This window comes from Octopus sinensis, linkage group LG2 (genome assembly GCF_006345805.1).
Source record: "Octopus sinensis linkage group LG2, ASM634580v1, whole genome shotgun sequence".
In the NCBI taxonomy this organism is placed as follows: Eukaryota; Metazoa; Mollusca; class Cephalopoda; order Octopoda; family Octopodidae; genus Octopus; species Octopus sinensis.
In genome coordinates, this window is record NC_042998.1 from 164,592,096 (window position 1) to 164,612,131 (window position 20,036).

Here is a 20,036-nt window from a genome sequence, read left to right on the forward strand (position 1 = left end):
AAAATGTTTAGATTTTTATGAAAACACGTTTGAGTACCTCAAGCAGAGTGAAAAGAAAAATGACATTTGAAAAATATTTTATTTCAATAAAATTCCCTTATTGAAAGTACAATGTACGTCTTGAATTTATGAAAGAAAATTTTTATTTATATATAAATGTATGTGTGCATGCGTACATGAACAGTATAAGTAAAGTCTTCGTAAAATGCTGAAACCACTTCAAACGGCTATTTGCGACTCGGTAGCAATTAAATATGAAAAGTAAAAAGAAAGTGTTGGTGATAAAAGAGCAATAAATCACTAAACCCAGCTAATTTTTCATATAAAAATTCTTTGCTTATAACTGCTAATCTTGATGACCTGCTGACTATTGTTACTTGGCAAGACGAAAAATCTGTTCGTGGAATGTAGTTTTTTCGCATAACACGATGCCATAAAACTACAAACACGACCCACTTGAGATAACATATTTCTTAACCATAAAATAAATATCTGAGAGGAAGTACCCGCCTCCGATTTGTCTTCAGCTTCATTTTATTCTCAACATATCTTCACTTTGGTCTATCGCTAAATTTGATAGGTAGAATGTGGAGCGGAGATGGGGATGGGCTATAAATATGTAAGAAAAAAAAATAGCTCCATCGCAGGGGTGTTCACTTGTTCATAGAAACCATTCAGCTGTTACTTGAAAAGAAAATAAAGAATAGTGTACATACACACACACTAAAATATTCCAATGATGTTTCGACCATGTTTTTCTACGTAGTTTGCACTGAGCCACGTTATAGTTAACACATAAGCAAACTTATGTGCAAGTGCTTAGGCAAGACGAGTGTTAAATATACTGTAGAGGAAACAAAAAAATGGTGAAAACCTTAGTTCTTTCCGAGAGTTCAGTATTTGCAGATTTTAAGAAATGACGTAGGAAAGCAAGACACATTTTCAGATTTCAGCAAAAATGCATTCACTAAGTGATATCACCGAGAGAAATTGCAGGCTAACAAAAGGTTTACCTAAATTTAACTAAGTACTATAAAGTACACTACACAGTTTTCACAAGCTTCTTTACGTTAGGTCCCGTAATCGGAATACAAAATTGCTTTTTGATAAGGTTATTCTGGGTAAATGTAATGCAGCTATTTACTACCGAATTACAATTAGATTTATATTTTCCTTTTTAGTTAAAAAAAGTTTAATCAAATCTTATGCAATTCCTTTCGGAGATTACTCTCTCCCCCACCAACCAAAAAAATAAATCCAAGATATTAGATCGAATTTTTAAGTAATACGAGATGCAATTAACCGAGTTTCCATTTCACTGTATCCGAGTTACTAAGTTTTCACGAGAGAGAAATGTCAGCTTTCTCTAAAAGAGCTTAGGAACAGGATTTTAAAAAGGAGGCAAAATGAGAGGAAAATACAAAATTTGTTCAGTCCAAATTAGTTAATCGGCTCTCGATGAGCTTTATAAAAGTTCATCACAGACTAGTCAGACTGTAGAAATTCTGTACCAGGACAGTTGCAGAAATATTAATCTTCAAGCAAAAGTTGTGGGTTAACGTGATATAGAGAAATGAATAAAAAGCTTTGTAAAATAGGCAGCCGACAAACGTTCTAGTCTAGACAGCCACCATAATTTTAAAGAGTATAATTATATCTTCGATAAATGTACTGGCTATAAATCTTGCAAGCCACGTTTAAATATTAAAAGAAAAATAACTTTCATTGAAGAAATTCTTGAAAGTCGTTCGGCAAGTGCCAATTCTGTCAACCACCAAAACCATATAAGGTACGCCCTTGTCTTTTCAGTGAGTAAACAATATCCATGGCCGTGACCGTTTTCCTTCTGGCGTGCTCTGTGTAAGTGACAGCATCCCGGATAATGTTCTCCAAAAATACTTTCAGGACACCACGAGTTTCTTCATAGATTAAACCAGAGATTCTCTTCACTCCTCCTCTGCGGGCGAGACGTCTGATAGCTGGTTTGGTAATTCCTTGAATATTGTCACGTAGAACTTTTCGGTGACGCTTGGCACCTCCTTTTCCAAGACCTTTTCCACCTTTACCGCGACCAGACATATTTATTGGGTAGTGCAAGAATAGATAGCGTTAAGATGCCGTGACACAGTAGTTGCTACCAAAAATTATTTTTCTATGATACCTAAAGAACTGATATTTATATGACTTGTTTAGTTGATGAAATCAAATCGTCCAATCAAAACGTTTGTTTCAACTTCAGCAAATACATAAAAAAAATATATATATATATATATATATATATTAAATAAATAAAAAAAAACGCCGATCCCATTTCCTTCAGCAAGGCAGAACAGTGTATCATTATTTTGATATTCTGATCTCTAAATTACAAACATTGAAAAGATGAGTTCAAATTCTAATATCAGTGAAAAGGAACACATGCTTCATTCTAATGTATATTGTTTGTTCCTTCTCGAGCCATGCCTGGCTCATAAGAGACAGTTTCATTGGTGTATAGGTTTCCCACCTGGACAGGATGCCGGTCTGTCGCAGGTGAGATGCAAGATGCAGGGGGAAAGAGTGAGAGAAAGAGTCGGCAGGAGTTTGCCATTACCTTCTGCCGGAGCCACGTAAAACTTATGTGTTTCGCTTATAAACACACACATCACCCGGTCTTTACTACCCACAAGGGGCTAAACACAGTGGGGACAAACAAGGACAGACAAAGGGATTAAGTCGATTACATCGACCCCAGTGCGTAACTTAATTTATCGACCCCGAAAGGATGAAAGGCAAAGTCGATCTCGGCGGAATTTGAACTCAGAACGCCGGGCGAAATACGGCTATGCATTTCGCCCGGTGTGCTAACGATTCTGCCAGCTCGCCACCTTTCCACATTCTAATGTATAGTTTAATTTTTCTTCGGCAATTAATTACAACCAATGAATAGTTTCTATTCTATTAATTAGTAACAGTCAAAAAATGTAAAAAATGAAGAAGGGGGAGTAGGGGCAAAAAAGTCTTTCCGAAAGTAGTAGCTGAAACACAGGAAAAAATAAAAAATAAAAGCAGTAGAAATGCACGAACGATTATGGTAGTGCCATGAAGTAAACATGCTTCAGATACACTCATTTATTCATACAAACGTAACTGAGATGAAATATATCGTAAATAACAGTGACAAACGAAATATACACCGCCGGAAGTTATTGTTGACAAACAACGACAGTAATTTTATTCAGCTGAACACACGTCATTGATTGGTTGAAATTAACGAAATACGACAACTTTAACATGAAATAACATCGTAAATAGCAACTTTTCTCAAAAACGCTAAGAGTAAAAGATGTTTTATATGACACATTCTACCAGTGTCCGAAGTTTGAAATTGTTTAGTTACAAAAGATTAATTTCTCAATCTGCCGTTCAAAGGGAAAAGATCCGAGGTCAACTTTGCCTTTCATCCTTTCGGGGCCGATAAATTATGTACAAGTTTGGTACTGGGGTCGATCTAATCGACCTGCCCTCTCCCCCAAAATTTCGGGCCTTGTGCTTAGAATATTTATTAGAATAAATAAAGATTATTTATTAACTGCTCAAGGCGACGAACCGGCAGAATCGTTAGCACGCTGGGCGAAACGCTTTGCGGTATTTCGTTTGCCGCTACATTCTGAGTTCAAATTCCGCCGAGGCCGATTTTGCCTTTCATCCTTTTGGGGTCGATTATATAAGTGCCAGTTACGCACTGCGCTCAATTTAATCGGCTTACCCCCTACCCCAAGATGCCCTTGTGGCAAGAATTTGAAATCATTATTTACTGTCCGCTTTGAAAAACACTATACATTAAGGAAATTAGAGACTAAGAAGTTGTGAGGTTCATATCTAGTGATCGTTATTATTGTTTAATTCCACGTAAAATTCCATTTCATTCGGTGTATCTAGGAGTATATTGTCTAACGTGCCCTTCGTTTGTAGGTCAATAATGTGTGACTAGATAAATTTTTTTCTGTTATAACCACATAGTTCCGGGTTCATTCCCACTGCGTGACACCTTGGGCAAGTGTCTTCTACTATAGCCTCGGGCAGACCAAAGCCTTGTGAGTAGATTTGGTAGACGGAAACTGAAAGAAGCCCGTCGTATATATGTATATATATATATATATATGTACGTGTGTGTATATGTTTGTTCCCCCAACATCGCTTGACAACCGATGCTGGTGTGTTTACGTCCCCGTAGCTTAGCGGTTCGACAAAAGGGACCGATAGAATAAGTACTAGGCTTACAAAGAATAAGTCCCGGGGTTGATTTGCTCGACTAAAGGCGGTGCTCCAGCATGGCCACAGTCAAATGACTAAAACAAGTAAAATAGTAAAGAGACAGATAAAATAGAAACGCTCTTTTTTGGTCCTGTCTCTATTCTTTGTGATCGGTTTGGGGAACACTACACATTATTGGGTTAAAGAAGATAAGAGCCTGACAAGTTGTAAAGCCTATCTCTTTCTTTCGTATTTGTTGTATAACTCCAGGTCAACTTTCATTGAGTAGACACTTAATCACTCGAACTCGTATTTAGTATAGCTGATGGAAGCACTCCGTCGGTTACGACGACGAGGGTTCCGGTTGATCCGAATCAACGGAACAGCCTGCTCGTGAAATTAACGTGTAAGTGGCTGAGCACTCCACAGACACGTGTACCCTTAACGTAGTTCTCGGGGATATTCAGCGTGATACAGAGAGTGACAAGGCCGGCCCTTTGAAATACAGGTACAACAGAAACAGGAAGTAAGAGTGAGAGAAAGTTGTGGTGAAAGAGTACAGCAGGGATCACCACCATCCCCTGCCGGAGCCTCGTGGAGCTTTAGGTGTTTTCGCTCAATAAACACTCACAACGCCCGGTCTGGGAATCGAAACCGCGATCCTACGATCGCGAGTCCGCTGCCCTAACCACTGGGCCATTGCGCCTCAGTATAGCTAAGACTACATAGTCTAATGCGTCATTCCGTTTTTCATGACTGTCAGGTGTGACTTGAGAAAGCTTTCTATGATAGTTCCAGCAGGCAGAGACCAACAGAAGCAATCGTTTTTGGCTCGATACCTTTTTTGTGGATATTTGCAGCTTATGTTCACCGAAACGCCTTCGACCAGAATTGAAACCTTACCACAATCTAGCATCACTATTTGCTTTTATTACTACTTTTTGCAAATGTGAAATGAAGGTGTGACAGAGTTACACGTAGAGATCAGTCACAGACTGTTTAAGTTATATAATGTTTAGAGTTCAACACTGCTAGAGAGCAGAATTTATTTTTCATTCATCCAAATTCGACAAAACAAGTACCAGGATTGTACTGGATTCTTCGGAATCGAATTATACCATTTGCCACCAAAATGTTTCGTCCTGTCCTAGTACCTATAATCAATATTTTTTATGTAAAAAAACATGAAGCCTGAAACCTGTTGAGCAGTAAAAGACTACATGTGCTTTATAATGTAACCGCTTAAATTTATTAGATATTGGTTTTAAATTTTGACTCTAAGCCAACAATATCGGGATAGACGATTACATTGATCCCAGTGCTCAACTGGTACTATTTTATTGATTCCGAGAAGAGGAAAAGCAAAGTCGACCTCAGTGGACTTTGAACTCAGAACGTAAAGACGGACGAAATGCAGCTAAGCATTTTGCCCGGCGTGCTAACGATTCTGCCAGCTCACCGCATAATTTAATAAATATTAATACCAATTTTTTTACTACTCACAAGGGGCTAAACACAGAGAGGAAAAACAAGGACAGACAAACGGATTAAGTCGATTACATCGACCCCAGTGTGTAACTGGTACTTAATTTATCGACCCCGAAAGGATGACAGGCAAAGTCGACCTCGTCGGAATTTGAACTCAGAACGTAGCGGCAGGCGAAATACAGCTACACATTTCGCCCGGCGTGCTAACGTTTCTGCCAGCTCGCCGCCTTCTTAAATATTAATACCTATTGAGGACTAGTTACAAAATTATTTCATTTTAAACAGGAGCTACTTTTAAAATCTTCCAGTCACCGAGTAGGTAATGAACGGAATGTTATTCCACGTTACTCATGTCTCCTCAGTTGAACATGAATTGTGTCTACCGTAGAAAGGAACGGACAGACCATTAGCCTAAATCTTGAAAATGATTGATGTCATCGTCCCTTGATGCTACGGTACCTTACGGAATAACGATGTGATCCGAACGGATTCAGTACAAACATAAGTAATAATTTTCTGTATTACAGACACAAGGCATAAAAGTTTATGGGAGGAGGCTAGTCGGTTACATCAACCTCAGTGCTCGACTCGTACTTATTTCATTGACTCCGAAAGGGTGAAAGACAAAGTCGGCCTTGGCGGAATAATATAATAAAACAAGCGAAAAAACAAGTTTACATACATAAGGAAAAAAATTATAAGCTTCATTGATAAATTGTTGGGAAGAAAGAGAAAGAAGACAACACCGAAACCCAATTTAATCTAAGATTGAATTGCGATATGTTTCAATCTTATTAGATCTCAACAGGGCAACATTGATACTTGTATTTGTCAGGTACTACGTGACTTAGAGATTATAAAGATTTTAAATAGAGCTCAGTTAGTCTTACACCCTAGTTAATGCGAAATGTAGTTAATTAGCATTAGAATATTTAATGCAGAAAACATACTATCTTGAGGTTTGCATACGGCCAAATCAAATTTCAACGACTCACAAGGCATGTTAGACTCTCGTTTGAGGAGAACTTGAATTCCTTGTTGAAACAACACTTTATACCGTGTGTCACTTCGAGTGAAAATGTGATTTGCTGAACAGGTGAACGTTTGCGTTTTGACGTGACAGCACAATGAAATGTCAAGTATTTGCAGGAACTTTGCATACATTTTCTGAGCTGTTGTTGTCGTTTTCAGTCGTGGTGGCGATGGTGATGGTAGTGGTAGCAATGGTAGTTGTGTTAGTAGTAATGCTACTGTAATTGTTGTGTTGTTTTATTTAGTTTTAAGCATATTTGATTTTTATTTTATTTTTGTTTCATTATCGTTTCGTACATTTTCCTATGTGAAAGCAAACCTAGATTTCACTTGTCAGTGCGATCTTTTGTAAGAAAGTGGCATCTAACTTCATAGTTTGAGACAGATTTTAGCTGTTATTTCTAGCAGGTCGAGTAGCCATGCTAAGGTTCCCTCTTTGGCTGGTTTCAATCTATGGGAAAATAGTGGCTTCAAGTTTTGGCACGAGACCAGCAAATGCTTGAAGTGGGATGGAACAAATCAATGACATCGACAGCCTGTTCTCGACTGGTATTTATCTTATCGACCCCAAAAGGATGAAAGACGAAGTCTGCTTCACTGGAAGAAATGCCTCTAAACATTTTGTCCGGTACCGTGACGATTCTGCCGACTCACCGCCCTAATCTATATGAAAAATAATGCTTTCATGCGTGTTTTTGTATGTATTTGTTATATATGTACCACTTACTACTAAGTCGATAGAATTATCATACTGATTTCAAATTTTATCACAAGGCCTGCAGTTTTGGGGAAGGTGACTAATCGATTACATCGACCCCAGAGGGCGGTGAGCTGGCAGAATCGTTAGCAGGCCGGGCGAAATGCGTAGCCGTATTTCGTCTGCCGTTACGTTCTGGGTTCAAATTCCGCCGAGGTCGACTTTGCCTTTCATCCTTTCGAGGTCGATAAATTAAGTACCAGTTACGCACTGGGGTCGATGTAATCGACTTAATCCCTTTGTCTGTCCTTGTTTCTTCCCTCTATGTTTAGCCCTTTGTGGGTAGTAAAGAAATATACATCGACCCCTGTGTTCAACTGGCACTTGTTTTATCTACCTGGAAAGGATGAAAGGCAAAGTCGGCCTCAGCGGAATTTGAACTCGGAGCGTAAACACGGACGAAATGCCGCTTTCATAAATCATTTTCTGAGATGTGTGTGTGTGTGTATTCGAATATTTTATAATAAAAACATAATAACAAATATAGACAAATAAAGAAAAGAAAATCTAGTTTAGCCCCATCTTTATCAACAACAGTTCGTCCTCCACCACAGGTTAACAAGCGATGGTGAATTGTTAATGTCATCTTAACTTAGCGGTTTGGTAAAAGAAACCGATCGAATAAGTAATGAGCTTCATATAATTACTGGGCCGATTTCTTCGATTAAATCTATATGGCGATGCAACAACATGGCCGCAGTCCAATAACAGAAACGAGTAAAAGAACACACACACACACACACACATAGATATGCATGTATTACTTTTTATTCCCATATTTTATGAAAACTTAATATTCGTAGAAGAGGATTTTCACAAAAGGCAGTATCATATAACAAAAGATGTATATTAGATTTATACAGATATATAATCACTCCACATCACTCGTTGCATTAAGATAATATTTACATATAACTTAGAGGTGTTACCAAACAACTATCACCGCCCACAAGAGCATTGTTTGAAATCTTTCATCAGAAGACCGAGCTACCAGAGAAGTGGATTGATCTCCCCTACCCTACCTCTCCCCGCTCCTTCTCTTAAATCCTTTTTTATTCTCTACTATGTTGAGCATTTTCCAGTTGTTTGCTTAGTATCTTAATAGTGCGAAATTCTTCACTGTCGTAGAGGACGGAATAAAGATTTCTATTAGTTTACTTTCACTTGGAATTCCTAAAATGCTGACTGAGTCATAAAATACAATTGTAGCTCAAACGCACTTCACATAATGGCATCCTGTAAAAATGTTATTTTTATGTATCCGAATTCTTAAGAAGTTCTCTCTGTCTACATAAATCATTTTCTGAAGTGAGTTATATCTATTCCCGCTGATAAACAATAGCATTGACAAGTCATTTTTTCTCTCTCTCTCTATTGCTTGCTGTTGTTGATAAAGATGGTGCTAAACTAGATTTTCTTTTCTTTATTTGTCTATATTTGTTATTATGTTTTTATTATAAATTGTACACAATGTTATTTCGAGGAGGATCTCCGGAATAGCAAAATGTTCTTACATTCCTTAATTCTAACAATAAAATTTTGTTTTTCCTTTTTATAGCTCCCCAGTTTCATAATTTCTGTCCAACGATTAATTTGTTATTTATATTGTCCGTTTAAGTAATTTGTATAACGGTGATGAACTAAAACAATATCTATCGCTGAAAACTCAGAGAAACTTTAAGAAAAGAATATTAGAAATATATTTTCTAAGAACATTGAAGTAAATTACAGAACGAGTAGTTAAACATATGCTTCTGGGTTCAGTTCCCCTATGGAGCGTGTTTGGTGTCTACTACCAGAGTCTGAAGTCAACCTAAGCCTTGTACTTAGGTAGTAAATACAACTTATCATTTAGTTTAGCTCCAACATCTAGCAGCTCAGACGTCGGCTCGTAAATAATGGTTCACTCAATAACTCCGTAATGAAGGTTGTCGATTTTCATGACTTAATTTCTGGAACTCCAATACAGGAAAGGAAGAGAGGAAGGAACTGGAAACCTGCTCCAGTGGACTCTGCAAAAAGTATCCCATTATTTGGTGGAGGTGTTAAAACGGGCTTGGATTAAGTTTACCCCTCAAGAGCAGGCAGAGTCCAACTAATAGTCCTCTACTTGGTTTCCGTTCAACTCAATCTCACTCACAAATGTTTGAGTTTAGCCGATATGGTAGAAAACACTTACTCATGATTGCATCACACTGGGATCGAACGTGGAACTACACGAGTGCGAAGCGACCTTCTTAATGACATCACAATGTCTGTGCCCTTGTTAGCTAGAAAGTGAAGTTGAAAGGAACAATGAACTTCAGCATCCAAAAAAACGTACCAACTTTATGCTGTAACTCTAAATACTTAGTATGGCGTATTCGCATGTCTTAAAATTACAAGGAGAAGAAAACGAAGAAAATGAAGTAAACGAAGAATTATAAGAAGAAGAACGGAACTATGCATACTTTGACGCACACACACCTAATAAACAGTGTTCCTTACAAGATATTTCTTATCTAACTTGAAACACATCTCTCATTTCTCTTATCGAAGTTTCCTCTCTTTCTCTCTCTCTCTGTTTATCCGTTTTTACCCCTCCTTCAGTATATCTCTATTTCTCTGTTTCTCTTTCTGACACTCCCACCAAGTCCCGCCTTTCTACACTCCTCCACCCCTGTTCTTATTTCCATCTGGTTCCGTAAGTGCTTGGCCGCAGCTGAAGATGGCCAGGAGATGGAGAGTTGGTGAGTTTGAGAGAGAGAGATAGAGAAGGGAGGGAAGGAGGGAGAGAGAGGAGAACTAACAGGCGCCAAATGTGTAATCAAGCATAACACAGATGTAGAAACGTACAGATATACACTAAAATAACATAAATTCCTATAGTTTGCTATCATTTCTAGTTATCCCCTCTCACTCACCCAACAACCGCGTTTAAACACCCTCCCCCTATGTCATCACCAGCTTTTAAAATTTATTTTGAAAACAAAAAATCGTGTTTCTCTCTTATTTTCTCCTTTGCACCAGAATAAAGTTTAAAAGGGCAAATTTAGCACGTTTAACCCTTGACAATATATCACTCTCTATTTATCTGTCTCCATCCCTCTCACCCAATATCTATCTATCTAAATACAAACACGCACATACACATAAACACACACACACACACACACCACACACACACACACACACATACATAAACTCTCGGTAATAAAACAAATACGTACTCCACAGGATACATCAAAATTAGTCATTGCAAGGTATTTTTCGCCTAAATTTCTCCCCAAATAGTCACACACACATACAGGCACTTACATATGTGCATATGTGTGTATATGTGTGTATTTATATATTATATCATGTATGTGTGTGTTGTGCGCGCGCGCGCGTGTATGTACATGTGTAATGACGTGTGTATATATATGTATATGCATATTATATTTATACATATGCGCACGTCTGAATGTATGCATGTATATATATATATATATATATATAATATATATATATATATATATATATATATATATATATATATATACATATATACATATATATATATATATATACACACACATATGGAAATAGAGACGAAGACTGAGAATATTCAGACAATGAACATTCGTGTATAAATATATAGATATTTATATATTAATGGAGCAGGCTTACACAGAGTACAAAAACACAAAAAAGTAAGGGGAGAAGGTATGGTATTACATGTCCGACAGCTGTTTCTGGGGCCTCGAGATTACGTAATAATACTGGAGATGTAATTCGCATAAAGATACTAGTCTCTCCACTCTGAAGATGGAGGCCGGATTTACTGTAATGTTTATATGCATTCACTATATTCTGTATATTGTTGACTTTGCGCAGAAATCCAAGCTGAACTTCAAACTTATTCAACTTATAAATTTGCAAGTGCATGCTATGGTCACGAGCACTACCACCATTTCTAAATTTTTTCCATATCAGACGTATAGCAACTATCTCAATATGATTGGGTGCTGAGAAGTTCTTGGTATTGGGTAAAAGAAAATACAGGAGGATTTTATTCATCATATTCTCCTCTCATATTCACGCACTTATTGCAGCAGTCCTTCAGTTTTTCTTAACCCTGTAAAAGAACTCGGAAGGCTGTGACTCCAGCCAAGCCTTTTGCAATAACCTTAAAGCCAGGAACTTTTCAGTACCCCCTCGTACACGTGTTTCTCCCAAATAAGTACCTTAGAGCCTTTTGATATAGTAGTTTTGCACATATAATCGATTTACGAGGGGGCGGGCTAAAAAGTTCTTTGATTTGAGTAAAAGAAAATTCTATAGGATCAATAATTATGATCTTATTCAACATATTGCCCTCTTAGGTTCACACATCTACTGCAGCGGTCCTTCAAGTTTTCTAAGTCCTTAAAAAGAACTCAGAAAGTTGGGCCTCCAGCCTGGCCTTTCACGACACCCTTAAGGCCAGAAACTCTTCAGCACCCCATCGTATATGTTGCTATACCCCAAGAACAGCCCTGATCGAACAGCCCTATGATGAACAATATTTTAGTACTTGTGATAACTGTCTCCTTTGTAATTTTCTTCAAATCCCGCTTATTGAAATTGTTGATATGGGATATAAAAAGCTCGTGTTGATCTCCGGCGAATGAAGCAGCTTCAAGGCAGTTATCAACATTTATACCGTGTAACTCAGTAGATATTTGAGCCTCATCGGAACCAAGTGGTTCAGCAAGAAATTGCACTCTTTCTCGGAATACGAGAGACTTCCACCATGCCTAATACTATACACACTGCGGCATGCATGCAACAATATCTAAAAGTATTTTAGTTACAAATTACTGTTTGGCGTGTCTGGGGTGTATTACTTTTGTATATACTGTACATGATACGGCATATACTGCGGAACATGTGCGGTTCTTGCAGTCAGTACACTAATGCACTATTATATCTCACTTTAATTAATATTGGATTTCTCTGTGATATCTAGATATCCCGTGATATAATTTGCAGCATATAGTCCATATTTCAGGTTCATTTTTCTTGTTTATATAGTTAACATAAAGTCATAGCCCCGACAATTGTTGAGTCTTTGTGAACTTTCATTGATTAAATACCTCGATTACACGATTTGAAATAATGATTCAGTTTACTTTCGTGTAGATTTATCTACTATACACAAATATATGCATACAAAACATATTCATGAACATACACACAAAATTGCACATATATATATATATATATATATATATATATATATATACACACACGTATGTGTGTGTGAATGTATGTATTTATATATTAGATATGTATTTACGTATGCAAGTATAGATGTATACATATATTGTATATGTATATATCATACAGATTTATATATATATGTATGTATGTATGTATGTATGTATGTATGTATGTATGTATGTATGTATAAACATATATATATGTATATTGTATATGTATGTATGTTTGTATGTATATACATATATGTATATATATATGTATATATACATTATATATATATATGTGTATATATATACATATATATATATAATTTTAATCCAAACGGAAAAACAAAAAAACAACAACAATGGAACAATTACAGTATTATTATTAATAGGCGCTCAGGAAATGGAAGCAGGAGGGTATGACGTTTCGAGCGGAGCTCTTCGTCGGAAACATAAAGAAGGAAGAGAGAGGAAAGAAAGATCCCAAAGCGGGCAACAGGGATAGAGAAAAAAAAAAAACGACTGATGTTTACGAGTTACACATGGTGAAAGGCGGAAGGTTATATATATATATATATGTATGTATGTATGTATGTATGTATGTATGTATGTATGTATGTATGTATGTATGTATGTATGTATCACCATAGTCATATGCACCAGCAACTCTTTGTTCTGCAGTTTAAAATTTGCTCAGTTTATTCGAGTCATGTTTTTCTCAGACGCCGATTTGTCTTGCATGATTCAGTAGCATGGCGAATTTTAAAAAACATAAACTATGAAAGTATTATATATTTATATGCAATTAATTATATTATATGTGTGCGTGTGTATGTGTGTGAGTATATGTGTGCGTGTATGTGTAATTAGTTTATACATTCTGAATGAAAAGCAAAATAATAAATTCATCTCCTAAAATAGTACATTTATCTGCTAAAACATTATTTCACAATATTTAAATAGCGAAAATATAATGGTTGGTGTGTGATAGATTTAGATTGGCGGAATTGGTAAATTGTCGATTGAAATCTTGGCTTGTCAGATAAATTTGTTCGTTTTTTCTGCTTGACAGTTAATTCTCATATGTCTGAAAAGAAGAACAATTTGAAGTTTCCCAAACGATAAAGAAATATTGGAGAGGAAGAATAGAGCTAGAAAGTAATAAAATAAAATAAAACACTATGATAAAAATATTTTTCATGTTAATTCAAATAACATTGGAAAAATTTTTTAATGCGAAAGGAACGAAAGAATTTATCTGACAAGCCAAATTTTCCATTGTTTAGGTATGTCTATCTACACTGTGGAGGCGCGTGGCTCAGTGGATAGGGTGTCAGCATCATGATCGTAAGATTGTGGTTTCGATTCCTGGACCGGGCGACGCGTTGTGTTATTGAGCAAAACACTTCATTTCACGTTGCTCCAGTCGGCTCAGCTAGCAAAAATGAGTAACGCTGCGATGGACTGGCGTCCCGTCTAGCTGGGGAACACATACGCTATAGAAACCGGGAAACCGGGCCAATGAGCCTGGCTAGGCTTTAAAAGGACGCATTTATTATTTTTAGTATTATCTACATTAAAATGGGAGGAAACTCAACGCTGATTTTTAACCTTTCGATTTCGAATAACTACCAGTCGACTGAATCGACGAGAAGTTATTTCATAAAGAGAATTTTTTGTGGCTGTGTGGTAAGAAGTATGCTTCCCAACCATATAGTTTTGGGTTCAGTCCCACTGCGCGGCACGTTAATCAAGTGTCTTCTACTATAGCTCTGGAACGAACAAAAGTTTGTGAACGGATTAAGTATGCTTTCCGCAGCTAAGGATATTAAAATTTTTGAGGGATATATCTGATTTCTGCAGTAAAAGCATCGTCAAATGACATTTTCTTCTTTAAATTTCAGTCACTGCTGTACTTCATATATAAAAAAACAGACAGCTTAAACGCGCAAATGACCTTTTGTAAGATCTGTAATGCGCTGGTTCTTAAGATGGCTGCCTTTACAAACTGCAAGAAGTAATCTCTTTCAAGCATGAACTTCAGAATTATGAAGAAGAGACACCAGCTATACACTGTAGTCACAAGTCATAGTAGTGGACTAAGCAATACCGTAACTTTAAACGAGATAATGAAATAAAGAACTTAAACAATTGTAAGTAGCTTATTTACAGCAATCTTAAAAAGCTAATACAGTTTTAAACCTCTGAACTGATTTGCCTGTATTAGCTTCTTATGATTACAGTAAATAATGTTTACACTGTCCGCAAATGTGTGCTTCTGATCTCGTAAATTTCGTATATCATAAAATAGCGCTAAGACAGATGTTTGTAAAGTGAAATATATTAAGTCGTCAAGTATGACATTTGTAGAAAAGAAAAAAAGTTTGCTAATGTTTTATAAATACACGGATTTATTCCTTAAAGTATGCACCCATATTGTCAATACACTTTTCCCATTTCAGCGGTAGCTTGTCCAGACCAGAACTAAAAGCCTGGCAATCTAGAGTCAATAAAATCTTGGAAGGCCTAATTTTTTCGTATCAAAACGTTATCTAAATTCTGAAAGAAGTGGTAGTCACTTGGGGCAAGATCAGGTGAGTATGGTGGATGATGGAGAACTTCCAACTCCAAGTCCTGAAGTTTCGCCAATGTAATTTTTGCGATGTGTGGTCTGGCATTGTCTTGCAATAAAATAGGAGTGGATCTGTTAACTAACCTAGACTGTTCTTTTTTGTATGTTTCTGCATCATTTAGTCCAGTTGGCTGCAATATACTTCGGCCGTGATTGATGACCCAGGTTTAATGAAATCATAATGGATCACACTTGCGCCAGACCACCAAACGCACACCATCAGCTTCTTTTGATGAATTTTGCTTTTCCGACTGTATTTTGGTGGCTCGTCTTTGTCCAACCATTGTGCTGAACGTTTACAGTTGTTGTATTGGACCCATCTCTCTGATTTTCATTGAGTTCATGTGGAACCCATTTATCCAACTTTTTCACTTTACCGATTTGAACTAGGTGAATCAATATTGTTTGCTTGTTAACACCAAACAACAATAATTCACGGGCACTTTGAGATGGATCTGACTCGACGGTGGCTTTCAGCTTGTCATTATCCCCCTTTGTTTCTGGTTGACCGCGTTGCTCATTTGTGAGGTCAAAGTTACCAGAACGAAACTTTGCAAACCATTTTGATACTGTCTGCTGTGTAATAACGATAGAATGTAATACTCCATTAATATTCCGAGCTGTCTGTGATGCTATATTTCCAAGAAAGAACTCATATTTCAAATCTGTACGAATTTCCGACTTATCTATCTCTAAACAGAAATAGCAAAAAATGATTTATAAATACTTTACAAGGTACAAAAGGATTTAGAATAAAGAAATAGATGTATCCGCTTTCTTACAAAAATAAAGATTGTCAAAATATAATAATGACGCAAAATGAGCAGCTGTCAAAGTTTACCATATACCTTACTACAAATTCCATACTTGACGACCTAATACTTAAAAAAACAATTACCTTTTACCAGTTTCAGACGTTGGACTGCGACCATGCTGAGTCACCGCTTGAAGAGTTTTTAGTCGAACAAAATGCCATCCCCAGCACTTATTTTAAGCCTGGTATTTATTCTCTCAATTTCTTTTGCCGAACCACTATGTTACAGGGACGTAAAGTAACCAATGCCAGTTATCAGGTGTGGGTAAACAATCATAAAGAAACAGGCACACCCACACACGTACACACATACGAACATATGCATGTATATATGTATATACGTGTATGTATGTATATGACGGAATTCCACACAGTTTCCTTGTACCAAATTCGCTGACAAGGTATTAGTCGACCCTGTGCTGCAGCAGAAGATACTTTTCCAAGATGCCACGCTGTGGGCCTGAACCCGAAATAACGTGGTTGCAAAGCGAGCTTCTTAATCACATAGCCAAACCTGCGCCTATAATACTATATATTTCCTTTGTAACATTATCACCTGTAAAGGTAAAAACCTCCTTCGGTAATAAACGACCATGGGACTGCACCTAGAAAGCTCCCCCCACCCGAAACACAAGTCCGGGCAAAGTGGTTTATGGAAAACCAGCAGTCGCCTATGCATACCAAGCTTCCTCTTTCCATGCCACCGATGTTATCCAAGGGAATGGTAAAGGCCGATACAGCTTCGCACCAGTGACGTCACAACTCATTTCTTCAGCTGGGTGAACTGGAGCAATGTGAAAATAAAGTGTCTTGCTCAAGAATACAACACACAACCCGGTCCGGAATCGAACTCACAACTGCCCGACGTGAACCCGATTGTAAACCCGTCGTTCTAACCGCTGAGTCATGCCATCGCTCAGCGTATTAGAAGCAGCATCAAATTTCTTTCAATATATACCATACCACCTTCAAAATAGAGGGATGTCGAAAAATGTAGTTTAAATCATACTACGTCTAGGTAAAAGATGTGATAGTCGCTACTGTTTTACAAAATCAAGACGTATTAGATAAAAATACTCTTAAATATAGTATGCTTCAAAAAGAAAAGACAGGCTGATTACAGCTAGACCTAAAGAAATACTAAATCGACAAGCCCTATGATCGATCAAAAACATTCTCAAAATGTACTCTGGAATGTTTATTCTCAAAAGTTAAACACACTTGCATTGCAGTTCACTTCAGTTTCATTATCATTTGATTAGATAATTAGTCAATTAGTATATAAATATGTGGAGGCGCAATGGCCCAGTGGTTAGGGCATCGGAATCGTGGTCGGAAGATCGCGGTTTCGATTCTCAGACCGGGCATTGTGTGTGTTTATTGTGCGAAAACACCTCGAGGCTCCGACAGGGGGTAGTGGTGAACCCTTTTGTACTCTTTCGCCACAACTTTCTCTCGCTCTCTCTTCCTGTTTCTTGAGTAACGCTGCGATGGACTGGCGTCCCGTCCAGCTGGGGGGAACAGAAACCGGGAAACCGGGCCCATGAGCCTGGCTAGGTTTGAGAAGGGCGACGGTTATCGTTATCGTTTTTAGTATATAAATGTAGTTACACACACCTTGCTTTTTACGTTTTGTTCTGTGTTGGATTCCAATTGTGATTTTTGGTCCTGTTCTCTTGTTTATTTAGATTACATGTATATGTATGGTTTTAATTGCAGCAGTGGTGTTGTGATTTAAGGAACGTTTGCGTTTACTCTTAATAGGTCGGGCAATCACCAACAGGCTTTTCTTTGGTTCGTAGAACTAGACACTTATACTTCTAGAAAATTATCCTTACGTACATTGTGCGTGTATGTGTGTGTGTGCTGGTGTATGTGTGTGTGTGTTGGTGTGTGTGTGTGTGTGTGTGTGTGTGTGTGTGTGTGTGTGTGTGTGTTGTGTGTGTGTGTGTGTGTGTGTGTGCTGGTGTATGTGTGTGTGTGTTGGTGTGTGTGTGTGTGTGTGTGTGTGTATGTGTGTGTGTGTGTGTGTGTGTGTGAAAATGGTATACGATAAAAGTGTGTCTATTGTGCACGTGTGGTGATATGTTTTGTTGGACGGACGTCAAACTCCGATACTATAATAAAAGTGAAATGAAATCCAATCGCTATGCGAGTTACAGCAGCATGAACATCTCAAAGCACAACAATATCTGTTTTAATAGTTGATGTCACATCAAAAACCTCGAAAAACAAACGCAAAAAAAACGAAATTCTAAAGCTGAACGCTACAATAGCCTTCGTTGTTCTCAAGCGCCAGGTGAAACTTGATCAAATAGACCAATGATCAAAGTAATTTCAACTGTGCCCCATCGCCATAATTTAGAATTATATACGATTGAATTATTTAAGGTGGATTAAATTTATTCCTAAAAGGTTGAGCAATCACATACAGGCTCTTCTTTGGTTTGTAGAACTAGATACTTACTCATATCGGCAATTGTTCCTATGTTTTCGGGGCCTTGTGCTTAAGATGCTGCACTCACAATCGTGAGATCGTAGGTTTGATTCCCTGATCAGCTTTACATTGTGTTCTTGAGCAAAACAGTTCATTTCTCGTAACGCCACTTCACTCAGCTGCTGGGCAACTTTGCGATGGAATGGCGTACAACGGTAAGATGGTTACCCAGGAAAATAACACAAACGGAGGTCTCACGACGTACGTTTTGTATTCAGCAATCGAAATGATGAATAGTACAACCCGTAATATGAATCCCGACTTCTTGGGATAGGTTGTTCAACCACATCGAAGGTCAACAATAACGTCCGTTAGGTTTCATATATTTTTTATTAATAACGTTTAACTAAATTAACTTCGAGAATTTACTGAAAAGTTCCTGGCTTTAAGTAAAGGAATACACGGGAGAATCAGTTAATTATAATTTTATGCAACATATGCCCTCTCAAGTTCAAACACTTATTGCAACAGTCCTTCAGTTTTTCTGAGCCCTGTGAAAGAATTCGAAATGTTGGACCTCCAGCCAGGCCTTTCGCGATAACTTTAAATCCAGGAATTTTTCAGCACGCCCACCCCGCACCCTCGTACAACTTTAAACTAATTTCCACACTATAACTTCTGGTAATTATATACTAAAAAAAGTACAATTAATAAATTAACCATATCCTACAATAAACGGCCACATAATTTGCACACAATGTTTTAATTCACTAAGTACAATTTATTTTTGACATGCTGATGGATTATAGGCTAGAAGTGGATGAATTTACAAGAGTTTTTATTAACCGCCCAAATTGGATTATCGTATTAGAAAAAATATTGTGTTCTCTGCTTTCCAGTGTGATCGTAACTATTAAATCTACATTTGTGGTGTAAATCCTCGTTGGCCTGTGTTTACGGATTACAGGGCTTTTATTTGACATGTATTTATAGGAATTACAAAGTGACTATGTTCCTAAACATATACATTTATGCATCTTCAAACAAACACGCTATGTATCTGCACATGAACCTATTCATAAGCAATAAGTTAATTATATTTATGCACACACTGCTTATTATTAAGCAGATACTTTCCTTGGGTGTATTAATACATATAGACACATGATACGAATAAAACCTATATGCACATTATCCCTAAATATATACGTCTGAGTATGTGTATGCACATTAGCACATATATATATATATATGTATATATATATATATATGTGTGTGTGTATGTGTGTGTGTGTGTGTGTGTATACTTTTATTCTTTTATTTGTTTCAGTCATTTGGCTCGGCCATGCTGAGGCACCACCTTTTGTCGAACAAATCGATCCTAGGACTAATTCTTTTTTAAGCCTAGTACTTATTCTATCGGTTTCTTT

General features: G+C 37.2%; 1 protein-coding gene and 1 pseudogene across 1 annotated transcript; both read right to left on the reverse strand.

Moving 5' to 3' along the window:
* Window positions 1-689: 689 nt before the first annotated feature.
* Window positions 690-2,128, reverse strand: LOC115232344 (histone H4-like). Its single transcript, XM_029802181.1, has one exon. The coding sequence runs from the start codon at window positions 2,077-2,079 to the stop codon at window positions 1,768-1,770; it is 312 nt and encodes a 103-aa protein (XP_029658041.1). The 5' UTR covers window positions 2,080-2,128; the 3' UTR covers window positions 690-1,767.
* Window positions 2,129-15,134: 13,006 nt separating this feature from the next.
* LOC118762215 lies at window positions 15,135-18,640 on the reverse strand (annotated as a pseudogene).
* Window positions 18,641-20,036: the final 1,396 nt, after the last annotated feature.

Bases quoted from the DNA above. Each gene is read 5' to 3' on its own strand.
- LOC115232344 (XM_029802181.1), bottom strand. From the start codon at position 2,079: ATGTCTGGTCGCGGTAAAGGTGGAAAAGGTCTTGGAAAAGGAGGTGCC.